Source organism: Castor canadensis, chromosome X (assembly GCF_047511655.1).
Source record: "Castor canadensis chromosome X, mCasCan1.hap1v2, whole genome shotgun sequence".
NCBI lineage: Eukaryota > Metazoa > Chordata > Mammalia > Rodentia > Castoridae > Castor > Castor canadensis.
The window spans coordinates 34,232,506-34,254,069 of NC_133405.1; the positions used below are offsets into that span (position 1 = coordinate 34,232,506).

Here is a 21,564-nt window from a genome sequence, read left to right on the forward strand (position 1 = left end):
AATACTAAAATAGACCCACAGGTACCCATTACTCAGAATTAATAAGTGCCATTTTTAATGTTTTCATTGTTTTATTTATTTAGGGAAATAAACTCTTATAGATACTTATGAGGCTTCCTTTGTCTTCACTCCCAACATTGTTTTTCTCCCTGCCTACTAAGAGGCAACCACCCCCTTGACTAAGATATAGCCTTCTTGTCCATGTGTTTATATTTCACTACATATGTGTATACATAGTTAAAAACACATAGTTTCATATGTATAACTCCAATATATCCACAGCTTTTTTTTGCTAATTTGTTTTTGAGGTCTATCTATATTCTGCCAATTCATATATCTATTCATTTTTTTAACACTGAGAAACAATTTTTGGAAAAATGTTCAAGTTAAAGAAAATGGTCTGACCATTAGAGGGTGCCAAGGCAGCATTAAGTGGCTGCCTTATTACATAATAGAGAGACACAGAAGGCAGCCTATAAAAAGGACCTTAAAATATCTTCATTTCTTGCCTGTTCTCCAAAAGAAACTAAGCCATTTAGATAAGGGTGATCATAGTCTTTTGAAGTTTCTCCATGGGAATTCCAATAAAAGCTGTACAGAATGGCTGTAATTTACTTGTTTTTATCTGTAGATTTCCTGAAATGGAATAATCTTTAAATTCCATCCAGGAAGAGGTTCTGTAAGCTCATTAGAATTGATGTAACTTACTTTTGGATAGTAGCACAAAATAAAGATTTATTATAAAATCTGTAATTTGTCCATTTCTCTTTCTTCCTTACTTATAGTCACTAAGTCCTACCATTTCTACCATAGATAGGTATTTTCAATTTGACCTCCTTGCTTTCTTCCTCCTACCCTTCACCACCTTAGTGTAGGCAACCTCTCACTTTTCACCCTAGTCAGATCATTGGCTCTTTAAAGTTTTATCCTCTACCTGTTGCCTACAAAATGCTATCTTCCTTAAAGTAAATTGTGTGTCTTATTTCCTCTTTGAAAAACTAAAGCCAGCCCTCTATTGGTAACAAATAAAGCACATACAATCCTCAGCTTTAAAGTGAGAGTACCTGCAATTTGTTTTTCCTTCTTAACTCCCATTACTTCTTCCTCTCTATTCCCTATGTTTCAGCCACAGTGAATTTGTTGTTCTCTTTAGCATGCCATACCCTCCATCACTTTGGGCATGAAGTGGAACAGACAGAGAAGAGAAGAAAGTCTATGCAAACATATTCAAATTGTTACTTTTTTCCTGCCTTCTTGGAAAACAACTATTGTTCATCTTGTTTTATAGGAATTGTTCCTGTTAATAAATCTGCAGCAATCAAAATTCCATTGAATAACATCTTTAGATGCAATAGTTTATTAACTATAGAAAGTGATAATGTAATCCAGCATTATTGGGATGTTCATGTACAAGCTTTTGTCCAAAATGGTACAGTGAGCAAAAAAGGTGAGTATTTAAAGTATGTATTTTTATACTTGTGTCCTAATTTAAGGGTAGAGTATGTGTTCATTGAGGTCATTATCTGAAAGCATTTATTAAGACTTATTTGTAGTTTCCACTAGTTTTTGTATATAATAGCAATTCTTATTGCTAACTGCAAATGGAACTTGCTGTTTAAAGTTTATGATATACACGGAGAATGGTCTTTTACCTATGATGTTTTCAGCTGGTAAAACATAATCTATGTTTGAACAGATCCTCAAATAGCTTGGTTGTCTGCTCTGAGCCGCAACAAGATCAAAGCTTAGTAATTAGATTTCTGTGTTCTAATCTTAATTTTTATAAGTTAATTTTAAAACTTTATTTTATGTTATTTTGGGGCAGTACTGGGGTTTGAACTTAGGGTCTCACACTTGCTAGGCAAGTGCTATACCACTTGAGCACTCTACCATCTCTTTTTTTCGAGATAAAATCTTGAGAACTATTTGCCCATGCTGGCTTCGAACCATGATCCTCCTGATCTTTGCCTATTGATAGGGTTACAAGTGTGCGCCACCGGTGCCTGGCTAATGATTTTAAAACTTTTATGTGCAGAAAACTGCTAAGAGGTTGAAATGCCTATGATTTGTTGTAGGGGTAAGTAAATAAAATGTTCCTTCATATTTAAATCCTTTCATGATTTCTACACTTTTTCTAATAAGCAGTATCCTTTGGAAATGTGTTGTCTGTTGTGTCATAACTCGTTGAGATTGTATATGAAGCAGTAGTTTGAGAACTTCTGCCTCATTTAGTTTAAAATACACTAAGAAGGTATTCCTTTCTCGTACTTAACTCTGTTAGACTTCTATGAAAATTTTTTGCTCTTCCCTTGCCTAATGAATTGAGTAAAAGGCCACTTTGTTTTGTCCTTTGTTTTAGAATATTTGTGTGATAAAGACAAAACTTCTACAACAGTAGCACCCATCATTCATACCACTGTGCCATCTCCTACTACAACACCCACTTCAAAGCAAAAACCAAAGGTTGGAACTTACTCAGTTACTAATGGCAATGGTACTTGTCTACTGGCTACCATGGGACTGCAGCTGAATATCACTCAGGAGAAGGTATGGTTGTCTAGTTGTTTTTTTTTTTTACCAATGTATCCTTTTGTATTTCTTTCCAAATACTATGGATCCTACTGTCCACTCAAGAGTGGTGTTACTAGAACGATTCAGTTTTAAATGGAGATTTGATATTGACTTGTTGAATTTTGATTAGTCTGGAGTTACTGTAACCACCAAGAGTTAATGTCACCTGCAAGGCGTTACTTGGCCAGCAGAAAATCTAGCAATTTAAAGGTCTTTTGGGGGTTTAGATTCTACAAGTCTTCAGGAACTCAGAATATGCATAGTTGAGCTTTACTTCAGTCAGTTTAAAATATAACTCCTGGGCTAGAGGTATAGCTCAGTGGTAGAGCACTTGGCTAGCATGCACGAGCCCCTAAGTTCAATCTCCAGCACTGCCAAAAAAAATAAGAAATGACTCCTTCACACTTTTATCTGAAGCACACTGTAAGTTTGTGCGCGGGAACAGTGCAGCTATTTTGTTTCTCCAGCTAGTTGATGACTCAGATCGCAGAGACATGCTCAAGTATGTGGTGGCTCTTCCAGTTGCAGTATTTCACTGGGACTCCAGAGGGAGTGCCAATAAATAAATACCATTTCCAGGATTCTGTGATTGAAACAAGCTAGACAGATGGCTCTTGTGCTCTGTAAAAATATGTGTTTTCATTTGGCTCATTACTGAGGAAGCTTCCTTCTTGTTGTTGTTGTTGTTGTTTAAGTCGTCTGAGTCATAGCTTGGGGGCCTGTGCCAAGTTTGTTTGAAAGTAAGACACCATGAATTCAAGTATCCAAACAAAGAAGATTTTGTTCTACATTGAAGTTGGTGTTATTAGAGTATAAGGCTTTGCTGTCAACCTTTATAATTTATCTCTCCCTCCCTTCCTTTCCCCCTGAAGGTTGCTTCGGTTATTAACATCAACCCCAATACAACTGACTTCACTGGTAGCTGCCATCCTCAGACTGCTCAACTTAGGTTGAACAGTAGCATCATTAAGTATCTTGAGTTTATCTTTGCCATGGTGAGTAACAGATTTTCTAAAGTTCGGTTTATTCTCTGAGAAACATATCTGGAAGCCTAACTAGTGGTGTGTGGATATATGGGGAGATATTTAGATTTGTTTTTTATTTCAACACTACTTAATTGTAAATAAAGTATAGTTCACTGATCCCTGTTCATCCGTCAGAGACTTTTTGGTGGTCTCTGGACTGGACTTTTGTTTTAATGACCACCAAGGGTGGGCCATTCTGCCATTATACAGACTGTAGGGTAGGAACAAGAATGAATGCATATTAAAAAAAAACTACCTGTCTAATCTCTGCATATATAGGTAAATCCATGATAATATTTTTCTCTGCTATTGGTTAGACAACTCTCATGTTTGTCTATTATAATATTTTAAACCTTTTGGAGGTAATATTGTTTGTGTCAGTAATAATAATAGCTAATATCTATTGAGTATAGTCGGTTCTCTGTTTCTATAGGTCCTGCATCCACAAATTCAACCAATCTTGGATCAAGGATATTAATAAGCAAAACAATATTGTGGGTGTAGCTTAGTGGTAGACCGCTTCCCTAGCATGTGTGAGGCCCTGTGTTTGATCCTAGCACCACAAAAAGTTGCATCTGTACTGAACATGTATAGAGTTTTGGTCTTGTCATGAATCCCTAAACAATATAGCACAACAACTACTTATGTAACATTTACATTGCATTATGTATTATAAGTAGCACAGAGATAATTTAAAGTATATAGGAGAATGTATATAGGTTATATGCAAATACTATACCATTTTATAAAAGCGACTTGAGCAATCTCAGATTTTGGTGTCTGAAGTGGGTCCTAAAACCAATCCTCTGAGAATCGAAGGATGACCTCTTATAAACAAGGCTCTGTGTAAGTATATATACTAATTCATCAAATCAGGATTATTTATAATGCCAGCATTCAAGTATTTGTTGTTCATGTTTATATCAAAAGCTGAACCCTAAACAGAAGATTTCAGGTTAGGCATACCTGTTCTACTTCTTGCTGGCATAAAGTAATCATTGGAAGCCTTTATTTCCACCTTTTCAGAAGCAATTATTAGTTTCATAGTTTTTCATGAGTGGATGTATAAATGTATATGTTGTAGCAAATGGGAATGAGGAATAGGGGATAGCTTTAGGTGAGGGAAAATGTTGACCACCAACAACTGTCAAACTAAGAGCTATTATATAATTGGATAAAAACAAGTTCTGCTTTTAAATCAGATTACTGTATTTAGGGATGAGGGGACAGTCTCAATATCTGTAATATAAAAAGTAGGTATGGCCAGATGAGGTGGTACACACCTGTAATGAGGCAGGAGGATCATGAGTTTGAGGTTAGCCTGGGCTATGTAGTGAGGCTCTGTCTCAAAAATACTAAGTGAAAAGAGGAGATACAGGATGGAGGTATGGTTCAAGTGGTAGAGCACCTGCTTAGCAAATGCAAGGCTCTGAGTTCAAAACTCTGTTTCTGCAAAAAAGAAAAGGATATATGTTGTTATTTTGTATCTGAACTTGGTGTCTTGAATCTAAAGCCTGTTTTCTCTAAAGAACATATACTCAGTAATTGATTATATTAGGCAATTATATTTTTTTAAAAGTTTATAAAATTATTCCTTTTCCCAGCATTCAAATAATCCTGTTATATAGTATATACGTGACCATTGAATTACTATTCAGTGTTCATTTAGGGCCAGGCATGGTGGTACACACCTGTAATCCCAGCACTTGGGAGGCCAAAGCAGGAGAATCTTCAATTCAAGGCCAGTCTGAGCTACATAGTGTGAGACGTTGTCTCAAAGAAATGTCCAATTAAGTAGGGGGTATATATCAGTTGTAGAGAGCTTGCCTAGCATGCAGGAAGCTCTGGGTTCCATCCCTAGCACTATAAAAAATGTAAAAATATCTAATTAAATTTATCCTTTTCTGGCTGGAGTTGAAGTTCAGTGGTACAATGCTTTCCTCACTGTGTGAAAGGCTCTGGGTTCAATCTCTAGCACTGCTCTGTGCAAATGAAAAACAGCAGCAGCAACAACAAAAATCCCAAACCAAAATCTTGTCCTCTTCAATATGATAAGAGCAGGCCTCCCTAGATATACACATCACTCTCATATTCATATATTCCCCCCTCCCTCTTTCTGTGCTGTGGATTGAACTCAGGGCCTCACAAATGCAAGGCAAGTATCCTACCACTGAGCTACATTTCTCAGGCCGACATGTTGTCTTCTAAAGTTATCTCAAAGAATGCAGGCATGCTGTCTCTCTGCATGCCGGCTGACATGAAGTGAGCTGCCATGATAGACTGAAACCATGAGCAAAATAAATCCCTTCTCCCTTAAAAAAATGAAGTTATTGGCTGAGCACTGTAATCCTAGCTACTTGGGAGGCTAAGATTGGGAAGATTATGGTTCAAGACCAACCTAGGTAAATAGTTCGAGAGACCACCATCTCTAAAATAACCAGAGCAAAATGGATTGGAGGTGTGGCCTAAGTGGTATAGCACCTGCTTTACAAATGTAAAGCCCTAAGTTCAAACCCCAGTCCCACCAAAAATAAATAAATAAATAGTTATCCCATAGGAATTATGGTCTATAAAAATAAGGAAAGTAGTATTTTAGCTTCATTTCTTTTTGGGTGATTGGGTCTGATCTTTCTAGGTGTTATAGGTTCCTCCTAAAAGGATCATGGGGTATGTTTAATATTAATAATTCCAATATATATTTTGCCTAGCAGACTATTTTAAAATGTAATCCAGAATAATGACATTTTCAACATACTTCAGGCACTTTGAAAATTTAAGAAATACTTGTAGTGTCAGTAGAATTCAGGAGGCTCACAACAGCTTCAACCCTGTCATGATAGATGTTTCTTGGGAGAATTTATAAAATTGAGTATGTCAACAAAGAAAGAAAAAAAAAAAACCGAGGGTGTCATGTGTAGGTTGTGATGGTGGAGTCCAAAGAAGAAAATCTGCATTTTTTTCCCCAAAAGAATGATACAACTTTTATTTTCTTTGGATTTTTAAAGATATTTTTGCTTCATAATTTATGTATTCTTATCAGATTACATTTTTCATTTGTATGAAGTTCAGCCTTCTGTAATTTTAAGGCGATATGTTTGGTAGTGTATCTTCAACCTTTAAAAAGTTCAGAGTTTTTGAAACGTGCAGTATATGAGGTAAAATCAAAATTACATTAAAATTGTTTTCTGCACTGTACTAATTTTTCAGTGAAGCTCAAGTGGCAAGCACACTATTAAATGACATTTGCTACCAAAAATAGGAGTTCATTTGAATTACTATGAAAAACGTAAATACCTGTAACTTGGCACAGTAGCACATTTTACCATTTTAGACATTCAACTATATAAACATTTCTGGGCTTTTATACTCAAACTCATTTGCCAAATGAAGTACTTTTAAGAAGTTTCTAGAAAAAAATGGCTATTTGTTGTTTTGGGAAAGTTACCACCCTATACTTTAGAGATTAAATTTAAGTAAAGTGTAAACATACAGTATATTATAGTGACAGATCGTTCTCACCACTTGGAAAGACCAAGTTTATCTTACCGTTTTTTCTACAGCACAAATCTTTTGACATAAAACAGTTACAATTCATGCCCACTCTATTATAAAGGAAAATTTTCAGAGATCATTAAAGCACAAAACTTACATTCCTTTTTGCAAAGACTGACAGAAGTGCTTAGTAATCACTAACATGCTGACTTCAGCAACTAAAAATTAGTTATTTATGATCCTGAAATTCAAATAACAAATTTAAAAAGCTATTTGCAGGTGTTTTACAGATAACAAATGTGCTAAAACATGAATTTTAGATAATTTCATTATAAACTGTATTATTATGAACAATCATAGACATTCAGGCAAGCTGTATAATGTGATACTTGACAAAATTCAATCTGATCATCCCATAACTCCAAAATGCAAGATTACAAAACATTAAGAAATAAAAAAACTGGCATTTTTAAGGAACCCATAGTTTCATGGTAAAAATAGAAGTACACAAATAATTACCATTTTTATAGAAGGCCTGAGTGCCACATTCAGGCTTTTGAATTTGATTCTGTGGGCAGCAGAGTATCAAGGAGTGTACATATAAAGTAGGATGAGTGACAGACCAGATGTTAATATATACAAAGAGCAGTGGGAGAATAAAGGAGGGAGAGGTTAATTCTGGTTGTAGGAGACTCAGGAAGGTTTAATGAAAGAGGCAGCATTTGAGCTGGGCTTTCAAGGACAGGTCAGATTTGTACATATGGAGATAAGTGGAATAAGTGGGTAAGTATGAGTCATCCCTGGATACAGGAACAAAATCAAGACCACCTAGCAGAATGATGGCATGTGGCATGTTTAGTGAAAGTATGGTAATATAGTTGGGAAAAATGTTTGTTTGAGAGCATTTTGAATGCCAAGGTGAGACATTGTCTAAGCAGGGGAAGAACGTGATGAGGTTATCAAGTCCTCCTTTATGCTTGCTCCAGAAATTTTCTCTCCAGTCTTTTCTCTCATTTTCATTCTCCTCTGCCTTTGGTCTGGTTCCAGCTGGATTACCTCTTGCCTAGACTGTTTAAATAGCCTCCTACCTAATCCCACCTCTTCTTCATCCTCCTGGGTTTAATCTTCCCAGGGAGCACAGCTCTTCCTCACAAATCTTCAGTGCTTCTGTTTTGCTATCAATCTACACTCCATGGCTGGGTAGTTTCAGCTCCTTTCTCCCCCATGCAGCAGTGCAGCCTGCATTCACAACCTTTATTTCCTTTGTTTCTCTTGGTGAATCTTATGCTTTCTTCATCTTGACTTCTGTGTGCATCTAGTGAAGTTGGAGACCACAGCAATAACTTGTTGAAAGTCTCTGCAGCCAGATTTACCAAGTGTAAACCCCAGCTCATTGACAACTACTGTATACTCATGGGGGACATCACTTTGCATCTCTGTGTTTCAATTACTACATCTCAAAATAAAACAGCACAGGGGCTGGTGGAGTGGCTCAAGTGATAAGAGTGCCTACCTAGCAAGCAGGAAGCCCTGAATTCAAACCCCAGAACCACCAAAATAAATAAATAAATAAATAAAATAGCATCAGTACCGAAGGAGTGTTGTAATTATTTAGTACAGGTTCATATGTAAAGTTGGAAGAACAGTGGCTGGCACTTAGTAAGTTCTGAAATGTTTCCTTGAGATTATGCTTATTTTCTGACTGCTTTTATTAATGCTGTTGCCTTCTGTAATATACCTTTCTGCTAGCTTCCTAACTGAATCTTATCCAATTCAAATGACCCATTCCAAAGCTAGCATATTACTTCCCTCATTGGAAGTAATTTCTTTCCTGTCCATTGTCATGAAGTACCACTTTCTTTTTTTGTACTGTGAATATTTATTTATTTATTTATTTTATCTTCTCGGGTAAACTGCAAACACAGTGAGAGCAAGATTCAAGTCTGGTTCATTTTTCTAGTTCCCTGAAGCACTTAGACATGTTCTTTGTACATACTAAGCACTCAGACAATTAGAATGATTGGCTTGTCAATCAAGTGCTTCAGAAAGATAATAACAGGGAAGCGAAGGATAGCTAGAGGCGGGTTGGATAACAGGTACCAAAGCACAGTGTGACAGAAGGATTAAGTGCTGGTGTTCCACAGCATAGTGGGATAAATAGAGTTCACAATAACCTATATTTTGTGAAGATCTAGAAGAGGGGAACTTGAAGCTTTAAGCATAAAGAAATGGTAGGAAGAGATGCCAATTGCCCTTATTTGATCAGTGCATGCTGTATATATGTGTTGGAATATCACACTGAGTCCCATTAATATGTATAATTAATACATGCTAATAAAAAATGGTGCTGGGGTATGGCTCATGTGGTAGAGTACTGGCCTAGCATGTACAAATGCCTGAGTTTCACCACTGCACCTCAAAATAAAATAATAAAATAAAATAGAATGGTATCAGCAACATGAAATAAATAAAATAAATAAGTAAATAAATAAAAGAGATCATAAATAAAAGAACAAATAAAAGAGATAATAGCAATGAGAAGGAAAGAGTAGAACTAGAGGTGATGAAAGACAGGGAGCCCAGTTAAGAAGATATTGTGATGCATGCTAGAGGGCGTGTGGACTAAGCAAGGGACAGTAGGAATAAAATAGAGGAGATAAATCATTAGGTGTCCAGGAGCCACATTACTACTTCCACAATTTGACAGTTGGAAATGTAGAGGAAAATATCACTTAAAATGTGATCAAGCTTAATTACAGTTTATTCAGCTGGCCCAGGTCTAATCCATATTTTCCTCTTCTGTGAAATAGTACTACATTGCTTTTCTTCTATAAATGTTACCTGTATCTTTTGAGAGTTGTGGTATGTTTTTAACTGGAAGCTCTTTTTCAAACAGAAAAATGAAAACCGATTCTATCTGAAGGAAGTGAATGCCAGTATGTTTTTGGCTAATGGCTCTGGTAAGCAAAGCATTGGCCTGGGTGGAGAAAACTTGGGTTATACCAAGGGAGTAGAAACTATAAATTATCTTATAAGTACCTTATTTAGTGGGACAGAAGATGCTACGTAAAAAGTGTACTGTGATCACAACGTAAATCTGTAACTTAGAACTGTGTGAAAAAAAAAACTGTGTGTATCTCTTACAGTATCTCATCTTTTCAAAGTATGGTGGATAATAGTTAAGACGTAACTGATTTTTAGACTAGAAATAGTTATAGAAAGAAAAGAGAAAACTGGATGTGTTGGTGTATACCTGTAATCCCAGTGCTTGGAAGGCTACTGAGTTCAAGGCCAGCCTGGGCTATATAGTGATTTCTAGGTAAGCCTGGGATACATAACAAGACTCTGTCTCAAAAAAAAAAGTGTAAGGGATTCTAGTGGTGTTAAGAATTGATTTTTGTGGGTAGACCTTATCCTCCTAGCTCTCATACTTCACTCAAAACCCTGAGGAATGTCCCATTTTTGATGTTGATAGGATAAGAACTTACTAACCTATTTTGTTTTTCTGTAAAGTTTTCAGCATTGCAAATAACAATCTTAGCTACTGGGATGCCCCCCTGGGAAGTTCTTATATGTGCAACAAAGAGCAGACTGTGTCAGTGTCCGGAACATTTCAGATAAACACCTTTGATCTAAGGGTTCAGCCTTTCAATGTGAAGGAAGGAAAGTATTCTACAGGTAAGAATCAAGCAAACTTTGTTAACAATTTATGTTCTGTCGTCCGATAGGTGTCTTTTCCTTTGAACCATGGAAATTTGCACATTGAAATAGAGAAATATGAATTCGCTTGATTCTGATGTAGTGTTCTCATAGCCTCTAGTGAATTGTGTAACTATACTTGGCTCATCATTTTCCTCAGACTAGGTGTTTTTTCTTTAATTTGAAAATCATTTGCATCATTGAGGAAGTTTGTTTAAGGTATAGCTACCCCACCCTGGGTTTAGAGTTTGGGTGGGATGGCACTTGGAGTAGCAACTTTGAGTATTTTGTATCTGCCTTCTTAGAGGCCATCTTCTCTATGTACTGATTTTGTTAAGGCATGATAAAGAATGGTAGCAAAGCCTCAAATTTCATGACCTGTGGTTTTGCAAGCCAAATGATCTGGAGAGTCCTCAAGCATGTGTCAGTGCGAATGAGGCTTTTTGAAGATGTATTCTGATGTTATTTATCAGATTTTTAATGAAAGCTTCGTGCAGGGCTCATTATAATGTTTATGTATGAATACGAAAGATATACTTGGCATTATAAGATTAAAATTTGCATAAAAAAGTACATAAAATTCCTTAAGTGACCTGTCCTTTTAAGTCAATTACTTAAAATTGGGGGTTTGTGGATCACAGCTTTGCTGAGCAGAGCTACTCTAGTTGTCCACATCCTTTTAAACAATTAATTCTACAGTTAGAAGGAAAGGTAGAAGTTATATATGCTGTGAGCCATTTAACTGCTTCTGCAGTGATGCCTCATACCTAGTCTGCCTTGATTAGGCCAAAGTAAACTCTTCACCTTACCATTCTTTTCACTAGAGGTTAATCACAAGTTTAAAAGTAAAAACCTTTTGTTGGTTTTGCTTATGTATTTCAATTACTTTGATCCTTTAATAGATTTATTTTGGATCCTCTGTCTAGCTTCCCTACGTCATTACTCTAATTTTAGGTCCAGATTTGTGTTTAGAATTTAAAATAATTTGTAGTGTTATTACTAGTTGTCAGCTGTAGTAAAGATATATAGCATTAAATATTAGTATTGACTGTATAATCTATTTATGGAACTAGGTTCTTGGCTATGGGTCCCTATAAATATAACACACAAGTAATACTTGAGTGTATTTGGGGAGAAAATAGAATTGCAATAAGGTAGAAGAGGGTTGATTTGATTTGACCGGATGACACCACGCTCTAGAAATAGAGGAAATTATCCCCATGGGCCACCAGCTTGTACTACATTGGTTAAGAAATATAAACACACTCAAATTAGTAAGAGGTCCAAGTTTCTTGACTCTTACAGCCACTAAATTCACATATTCTAAGTCAGGGATCTGCAAACTTTTCCTGAAAAGGTCCAAACAGCGTTGTTTTAAACTTTGGGGTCATATGGTTTCTATCACAGTTATTCAGTTCTGCCATTGTAGCATGAATACAGCCATAGGCAGTACATAAACAGATGAGTGTGGCTGTGTTCCAATAAAATTTTGTATATTGATACTGAAATTTGAATTTCATTAACTCGTGTCATCTATATATAGTATATATAGATATATATATATATCTTTATATATAAAGATAGTATATATACTATCTTTATGCCTGATCATTTAAATTTATGATTGCCATTTTTAACTCTTAGACCAGATTTGGCCCATAGGCTAGCGTTTGCTGACCTGTACTCTAAAGGAACTCCAGAGTCAGCCTGACTTTTCCAATCTCATGATATTGTGATGTGCCTATGGATATTCACTGTACCACTGAGAGGCTCATCTCTTCAGCTCTATAGAAATAGGGCTAGATTAGTTCTCTTCATTCTGATTTTTGACAGGACTTGGAATAAAAACAAACATAAGCATAAACGCATGTATGTATGTGTATATACCACTTAATACAGTGTGTGTTTGTGGATATATATGACTATATATGTATTGATAAATATGAATATCTCTGAATGTACACACAAACATAAATGAAAGGACAAATACATTTTAGGATTTTAATTTTAGAACAGCTTTATCATAAAAATATACCTGCCTTAAAATTGATTTTATAAGAGCATTTCTAACTTTTGAATCAGCATCTTTTATTTTTAGACATTCTTTTTTGATTATACTCATTATTTGTTACACACTTTTTCTCACTTACAGCCCAGGAGTGTTCGCTGGATGATGACACCATTCTAATACCAATTATAGTTGGTGCTGGTCTTTCAGGCTTGATTATCGTTATAGTGATTGCTTACCTAATTGGCAGAAGAAAAAGTTATGCTGGATATCAGACTCTGTAACACTAATCCAATACTTGATCTGTTATAAAATAATAAGCAAGTACAAGTTCAAATAAGCAATACTGTTCAGTTTAAGGTACATGTAGTTGTAGTCCTGCTTTTAGAATGGGTGGTATGAGAAATTTCAAACTTAATTTAAAAAAATCCAAAAAGCAATATATTACAAATTAGGCATGTGATTTTGGCTCCCCTAACCAAGAAATTTAAAACTGTTATTTCTTCAACAAAAGACATGTGCAAAATTACCTGGATTATAGATTCTGTTTTACTGTTTTGAGTTAGTATTTCTGTGTTTTCACTTGTACATTCTGACTAATAAACAATTTAGGAAAAACAGATTTTAAAAAGACTTTTCCTGCATGAGGTTGAGTTGCGACAATATATCCTACAGTGGATTTGTACTTGCTTTTTTTGCAATTCTGTTTGCAGGTTAACTTAGCTACTTTGGCATTGCTGCATATTTGACCTATGAAAGGGATGCTAGTAGATTGAACAGGGCTGAGTAGTGGCATGTTCTTACCAATAAATTCTTTTCTCATGCTTTTTTGAATATATTTGTTTTTAATGTGGCTGTAATGTCAAAAGATACAAAAGATTTTTAAAGGTTAGCAGAGATGTTAATCTTACTGTTTAATCTTTTTTTTAAATGGACATTTCAGTCTTTTAAATTACAAGACACAAGACTATTCCAACTGGGCATTTCAATGTGTTTTTTAGGTGCTTTAGAGATAATTGCTAGGCAATGCCAATTGAGGGCATTAGTCCTTTGTGCCCGTAAATTGGCCTCTACATGTAGTACTAAAATTAATGCAGATTTCTCTTTAACTTTCCAGTCTTCTTTGTTGGTGGTAATATGTTTCTTTCACTTCTTTTTCTTAAAGAAGAAATGCCAGTATGTCCTAGAACCTAGATAAAGAAGTGCACTTACATTTAGAAAATAACTTGCACCTAATCTAAAAGGTCTTGGTCTTCCCTTACTCCATTAAAATGTTATTCATTTCCAGTTTGCATTGATTGCTACAGCATTTACTAATTTGGCTTTCACATTTAAATGGTTTTGTGCTAATCAAAACTTACATTGTTATTGTTCATTATGGTAGAGTCATTATTAATTCATGTACTTCGTATTCAGTTTTGTGCTCAGAGAGATGTACCAATTATCCATTTACTGTGCATGCCGTAGTGCTTATATGAGAAAGCAAAATATTTCAGTTTGATAGTTAACACATCAAGTATTCCTTACATCATCTACAATGTCTTTTATATATATATATATATATATATATATATATGGGTGCACATACACACACACATATATATAGGTATGGTTGAGCAAATATTTTAAAAAATATTAATATGCAGCCATGTATGGGCAGGTTCTTGTGGTTATTTGGGGAGAACAGAATATATGCCTCCCATTTATCCAAAAATGAGGAACTATGTTGGTTCCAAAATGTTGATGGGCTGGTGGTGTGGTGCAAACAGTAAGAGCACCTGCCTAGTAAGTGTGAGGCCCTGAGTTCAAACCCCAGTACTGCCCCCTCCCCAAAATGCTGATGTTGAATGCATCAATACACACATGCACACATACATAGGCAACTGCATGCTAGCATGTGTGTGTGTGCAACTGTCTTTTGAATTAGATTGGCGTGACAAATATTTTCTCTCACTTTTAAATTTGCTGTCTGTTTGACCTGAAAACTTTACTGGCCCAGAATCATATTCCTGACTAACCCCTCTCCTAGAACTACATTGAGCTGCATTGCCAGCTTAAAACACTTCTTGGAAGCCAAATATAAATCTTATTTTTAAAAGTTATTTTTAATTAAGATGTGTTTTAGTACAAAGTACTAATCTTATAAGAATGGATTATGTTTTTAATAACATAGGCCTTAAATATTTCTCATGAATCAAAACAAAGCAGCTTTTTTTTAAAGAAAAATTGGAACCACAAATGGGTGGCACTGGCTTAATGCTGTTAGTTTCTAAAAGTTTCTATATTTAGATTATATATCTGAATCATATTAAAATACCTCTAATAAGCACTGTTTTATAGAAAATCTGACTTCGTGAATATTTTTGTGTTTTACATGGGCCAGTTTGTATACTGCTATTTATACTATTATTTCCTATAGTCACATGATCTTTGTACCTTTTGTTATTTTTTTCTTTGTTTTATTTTACTGGGTTTGCCCCTTGATGGTAATACTCTATGTGGTTTTTGGTGTTTTTCATGTTTTAGCATTTGTATAAAGAAACTGGTCCATGTAAATACATGCCTTTTCCTCAAATGTTTAAACCACTAGTCGATGTATGGTAGCTCTTTTTAGATATTTGCTTGTCTGTTTGCTCAACATTGCTTCGAAAACAATAAAGATTCTTTTTATTTCTTAAGGAAATTTGCTCACATTTTTTCCTGTTGGTTAAATTAAAGATTTTGTGTACTACATAATGGCAATTTCTTTCAAAAGGAAAAACTTTAGAAATGCTTGGAAGTAAAACTAAATTATTTCCAAACTGTTCCGTGTATTATTGTCTGGAAGAAGGGTCCTATATGTAGGCCTTGGATGATGCTAGGCTGGGTGCAGAAGAAGAATTGCCTGGAAAGTATATCTTTTCCTTGGCTTTATCCCTAGAGGATTTCACTTAGCAGGTCTAGGATAAGGGGTTGTGTGTGTGTGTGTGTGTGTGTGTGTGTGTGTGTGTGTGTATGTGTATGTATGTGTGTGTAAGCTCCCCTGCCAAATCTGATGAATAGTCAGTAAGGGTAACAGTGATCTAGAATATTCATTTCATATAAATACATATAAAAGTTTCAGAGTATCTTTTCTCAATTCCTAGGTTGAGGCTGATATTTAATATCTGTACATAGCTTTATATTATAATATTAAATATAAAAATAAATATATAAAATATAATTTATATTATGTATATAATATTTATATTATATTATGTATATAATATAATTTATATTATATTATGTATATAATATAATTTATATTATGTATATAATATAATATATATCATATTATTTTATATTGCAGCCATCCAAATTGATCTATTGGTCTGAACCAAAGTAGGGTTTTGTGCAGTGTAATTCTTAGATCACCCCAAAATACTCGAGCTGTCCAATTTCCAACTACTTTCCCAGTCACTTTAGTATATTGCACAAGAAAACTTAGCAGCCTAGCTGGTAATTTTCCTCTGGGATCCCCAATTAAGCTATGTAAATGCAGGTATCATGGCTATCAACATGGCTGCTAGCTACCATATGACTTTGGCCATGTTGCTTTATTTCTGGGGATCTCAGTTTTCTTTATGTAGGGACTGCCACTCATTTCCTTGAGTGATAGTTTCCATATCAGAGAAGATAAATATAATTGGAGCATTTTAGAAGGAGTTTGGTAAGCTTCTGGTTATATACCAGTAACGTACTTTACATTCAGTATAGTATGTACCATCTTAAGTTTCCTGCCTTCTTTCAGGAAGAATTCTTGTAAGACTCAGATATTTTTAAGATTATAGAATTTCATCTATCTAGGTAGAAAATGTTAAATTGTGTTGGATTCATCTTTTTCCTACCATCTTCTTTTATTTTACCTGAGTAGCTAACTTCCTACATTAATAATTATCATATCTTGTCCTTAAAGTTGGTGTAGACATGCATAAGTTATACTGAGTAGCTTCAATTATCTTTTCAGATTCGTGTGACATACTTCACAGAATATAGAACTAACAGTTATATAAATAAGATATCACATAAGAATGTGATTCATAAAGCTGACTTCCAAAGAGAAATTTTGATTGTTTTAAAGGAGTATTTTATATTTTGCTATAAGTGTATATCTCAGCTTTCCAATTTTTTTTTAAAGATTTAGCAAGGATTTATTTTAGTATAACAGGATAAAGTATAGACAAGTGGAAGGGTGGAGAGAAAGAGAGAGAGAAACATTTCCTGCCCTCATGCAGGAAATAGAAGCAAAGACTCCTCAACTTTCCAATTCTTATGCTGAAAATTATCTTTGAAAAATTTCTGAACAGACCATTGAAGAACAGTGTTTTTAATGTAAATGAAAATTTTCAATGAAATTTTAGTGGCCATGAAACTTTTTAATGTTTTTTTTTATCATTTCTGTAGCTATTAAACTCTTCCACAGGGCTGGGGCATAGCAGAGTACTTGTCTACCATATGTGAGGCCCTGAGTTTAATTCCCAGCACCATAAACATACACACATCATTCCCACATACACACTTTTCCTTCAGAAATATTTTCACTATGGTATTAAGTGTACATTAGGCAAAAAGATCAGGTCAAAGTGGCCTATAAAATGAACATGCCTTTTCTTCTGGATACAGTTATATTAGAATTACTGTTTTACCAAAATTTATTTCCATTACCTAAAGAATTTTAAAAGATAAATTCATAAAATCAATAGTTATTATAAATTAATATTTCACATACTAATTGAGAGCATTTTAAGTAAGTGACAGCATCTAGAAAGATCTTTGTATTAGTGGAATTGCCTTTTTGATCTACTCTGGGAATATTTGCCTTATGTGAAAGCCTTATTGGCAGTATTTATGAAAGTCATTTCAATACTAGGTCAAATACCCAATTTGGGAAAGAGGACTATGAGTCTGTTGCCAGAATAAGAAATTAATCTACTAATGAATTTTTTAAAAACCAAGAGATATTTAATCCAAGGCATAATACTTTACGGTACGTGTTGCCTAATAGCTTATAGGATGGATGGTAATTTGGAAAATTGAAGGGGAGGAGCTAACTGGGGACTGTTAATACCATCTGTTCACAGGTTACATCTGGCAACCTCAGCTATCTGGATTCTTAATAGAACCAAGTTTTAAAAGTTCATTGAGTTGGCAGCCAAAGTCAATGTCAAAAAGTCCATAAACGCCAGGGTTGCATCTTGTTCCCAGTTATTGCCCCAGAGGCTAGCAGGCCAAAAAAAACCCTGGCACATTTCTTGAATGCAAGCACAATCAGAATTGCCTTGCAGCCTGTTCATTCTTATTTTTGACACAATTCTAATAATTTTAATTACCTGAGTTACTAGTTGCTGGTAGATTGCAAGCTAGGAAGAGAGCTAGGGCAATAAGAGGTAAGGAAGTGGGAAGTAGAAGTGGCACTTCAACATTCTAGATCTCTTCTTTTGTCTCTGCAAGTGTGTGTCCATATGTACCATTCCCTCCTTTCCTCCAGTGTCATAGTAAGTTCTTCTCCTGGTCAGTACTTTGAAATCTCATTCCTCCTACCTCTTAGGAGACCTTGTTCAACATTTTCAGCCTGTCATTTACTAATGGCCCTTTCCCTTGTCCTATAAACATTTATGTTTCATTCTATAAACATTTAAGTCTCTTCCACCCAGGTGCCACCTTTTCTTTATGTCTCCCTTCTAACTACCTCCATATTGTCTTCTCTTTTCTTCAAAATCTTAAACTTACTGAAATGAGTATGTGTTCACATTCCAAGTTTTTGATGCCCTACCCAACCACTTATCATTCACTCCTAAATCTGAAGCAACTTGACTCATACCCTCTACCCTTCACAAGATCCCATGGACATTTTTCAGGCTTCTGTAATATTTTATGCTATTCTTCCATACTAATTTAAGTTATTCCCTTCTTTAGTTTCAGTGGCGCCATTTTCTACCTACCATTTCTACTTCCTTGTCCTACTCCTTTGTTTATCTCAAATATTGATGTTCCCAAGAGTTTTGTCTCTGGTCTTTTTATTCTAATTGTCCTGAGAAATACCTTTGTCTATGAGTTTAACTACCACTTAGGTTAATATAACCACTTGGTTGGGACACAGGCATCTTAAACTCAGCCCAAAACTTCCTTTACCACTCTTCTTCCAACCCATCCTCAATACCTACAAATACAACAAAACTGAAATGCATATATTCTTCCTCTTGGATTACTGTCATGGTGAATAGCACAAGCATCTACACATCACTCAAGTGTGGAATTGGAAACTGTCCTGTTATTACCTTGTCCTAACCCTTCTAAATCTATTTGGTCAATTCTGCATTTTAAATGGATGTGCGGTCTCCCCCTTCTGCATCTGTACTTCATTAACCCACTTGAAGACCATTTATTAGTCACTGGACTGTAGTAATAGAGGTGCCACCTAACTTAACTACCTCTAGTCTGCCATCTGACTTAACTTCTGAAACAAATATCCTGTTGCTGATTTTTTTTCCATCAGGATAAGGCAAAACTACCTATGAGCACACAGTGCTTTTGTGAACTAATCCTAGTACACTTTTTCTGTCTCCCATCCAGCCAGTCCATTGTTCTAGCTATGGCAATGTGTTTCCATTGCCCCCAAAGTGCCATGCTTTCTTACCCTCCTTATTTTTGTTTGTGCTGTTTCTTAATACCTGCAATTCCCTTCTATCACCTTCATGGTTAATTCCTAGTCATCTTTTAAAAATTAACTCAAATGTTAACTTTTCAATGTGTTTTGTATAACAAGGCTGAGTTGAGTGTACCTGTGAAAACACTCTCATGATACTTTGTGTATTGGTTGCCCCTCCATAGAGCATTTTGAAATTATAACTACTGATTTCCTTGCCCAATTCTCATAGTATATTGAGCATATTTAAGACAACAGTTATGCCACCATATTTGGTTTATATCTCTTCATTACCACATGCCTCTGGATTGCTATGCAGTGAGTTCTTGCTTTATATAGTTGTTCATTGGTGAATGAATACTTCATAATGTGCAATATTCCAGGTCATGTGCTTTTTCAGCATCCTGATACTTTGCTTCTTAAAGCTCAAAGCCTGATCACCAAGGAAAGGCTAATTATATTTATTCTTTATCTTCTATTTAAGAAATATAGGAAGTATGTAATCACTTTATACATCTTACACTCCCAAATGACTGCTTTTTCTTTTTTTTGGTTTGTAAAAGTGTATGGTTTGGGTTATTTGGAGAGTAGAGTCACTTTGGTGGAACATCTTGTTTGCTGATAATGAATGCCAATAACTTGTTAACTTAATGTTAAAAGCAAAATATGGGGCTGAGTGTGGTGGTACATGCTTATAATCCTAGTTACTTGGGAGGCAGAGATTGGAAAGATTGCACTTCAAAGCCAGCCTGAGTATGGTGGTTCATGGCTGTTATCTCAGCTGCATGGGAGGTGTAGGTAGGAGGATCATGAGGTCGGAGGCCAACTGGGGCAAAAAGCATGAGACCCTATCTGAAAAATAAAGCAAAAAAGGGCTTGGGGCATGGCTCAGCTTACCTCGCAAGCATGAGGGCCTGAGTTCAAACTGCAGTACCACCAAATCAAACCAAACAAAATAGGTGTGTTGGGAAGTGTTGTCATTTTTAACTTAAAATGGACAGATATGAAATTTTGTGTTTTTTTCTGTTCTCAATTGTCCTTTCTCCACATCTAGCTCAAGACTGCAGTGCAGATGATGACAACTACCTTGTGCCCATAGCGGTGGGAGCAGCCTTGGCAGGAGTACTTATTCTAGTGTTGCTGGCTTATTTTATTGGTCTCAAGCGCCATCATGCTGGATATGAGCAATTTTAGAACCTGCAATCTGATTGATTCTATAAAAATATATGCAAATAGCAAGGTTTTCTTGCCTCAGTGTATGAAACACTTTGTTCCTTTAAACTGATACGCTGAAACTTAATTCTTAAATCAACCCCAGCATTTCGAGATCAGTCTTTATTAATAAAAACTGCTCTCCTTTGATCAGCTTAAAGTTGAAAGTGGTGTGTATTTACTGATCCTAGAGACAAACTTGTTAAAAAAAGACTGATGTACAACATTTTAAGGTATGTCTTTTAAGAAACTTTGGCAAAATTTTTTTCCTAACCTAAGATATCTTAAGCTTATTAACATGACCATTATAAGAACAAAAGACATAATTGTATCTTGCTGGAATTAATAAATATTGTTACACTATCCGTGTTCTGTTTCAATATATAAGAAATATCCCAGTTTATACTTATCACAGTGCCTTTGCATATAGTTTATTAAGTAAATATTGATATGGTATAAACGCCCATCAGATATACTCAAACTTGGTTTTCAGTGGAACAAAGTAGAGACTGTCCTCAAGACCATCCACATTTTTAAGTTTGTGACTTTTGCTGATTTTTTTGATTCACAAAAATTTTTTAATTGTTTTATTTTTTCAACAATATAGACTGAAAAGATTGAAACATAGTTAACCACTTGTCTTGTTTTCCTCTTCTTTGGATGCCTGATTAGCATTGAAAGATAGAAATATTCTATGAACTAATTAAGACAGATTGTGTTGTGTTTCTTTACCGCATCTTGTTGATCTCTGGAGCATTAAAATTGATTTAGTGTTGTCATCATACTGGTACTTATGAAATGTAAGCTAACAGCAATCTTAGAAGGGAGGCAGTGAAGCATAGCAGCTAGGCTCTTGCTTCTTCAAGATGGGCCCTGTGGGGCAGATCATAGTG

At 35.2% G+C, this 21,564-nt stretch overlaps 1 protein-coding gene across 2 annotated transcripts in view; it reads left to right on the forward strand.

Annotated features, from left to right (window-relative positions):
- The window catches only part of Lamp2 (lysosomal associated membrane protein 2), a 37,952-nt gene extending 16,918 nt beyond the window's left edge, over window positions 1-21,034 (forward strand). Inside the window, exons 4-9 of one of the 2 annotated variants that reach the window (XM_020182791.2) lie at window positions 1,289-1,447; window positions 2,360-2,547; window positions 3,444-3,566; window positions 9,985-10,048; window positions 10,602-10,766; window positions 20,514-21,034. In XM_020182791.2, the coding sequence (XP_020038380.2) occupies window positions 1,289-1,447; window positions 2,360-2,547; window positions 3,444-3,566; window positions 9,985-10,048; window positions 10,602-10,766; window positions 20,514-20,653 (839 nt within the window). In that variant the 3' untranslated portion in view covers window positions 20,654-21,034. Of the gene's footprint in view, window positions 1-1,288; window positions 1,448-2,359; window positions 2,548-3,443; window positions 3,567-9,984; window positions 10,049-10,601; window positions 10,767-12,939; window positions 15,024-20,513 lie in introns of those variants that run through there. The other variant, XM_020182792.2, reaches the window with a different exon arrangement.
- The last annotated feature ends 530 nt before the right edge of the window (window positions 21,035-21,564 follow it).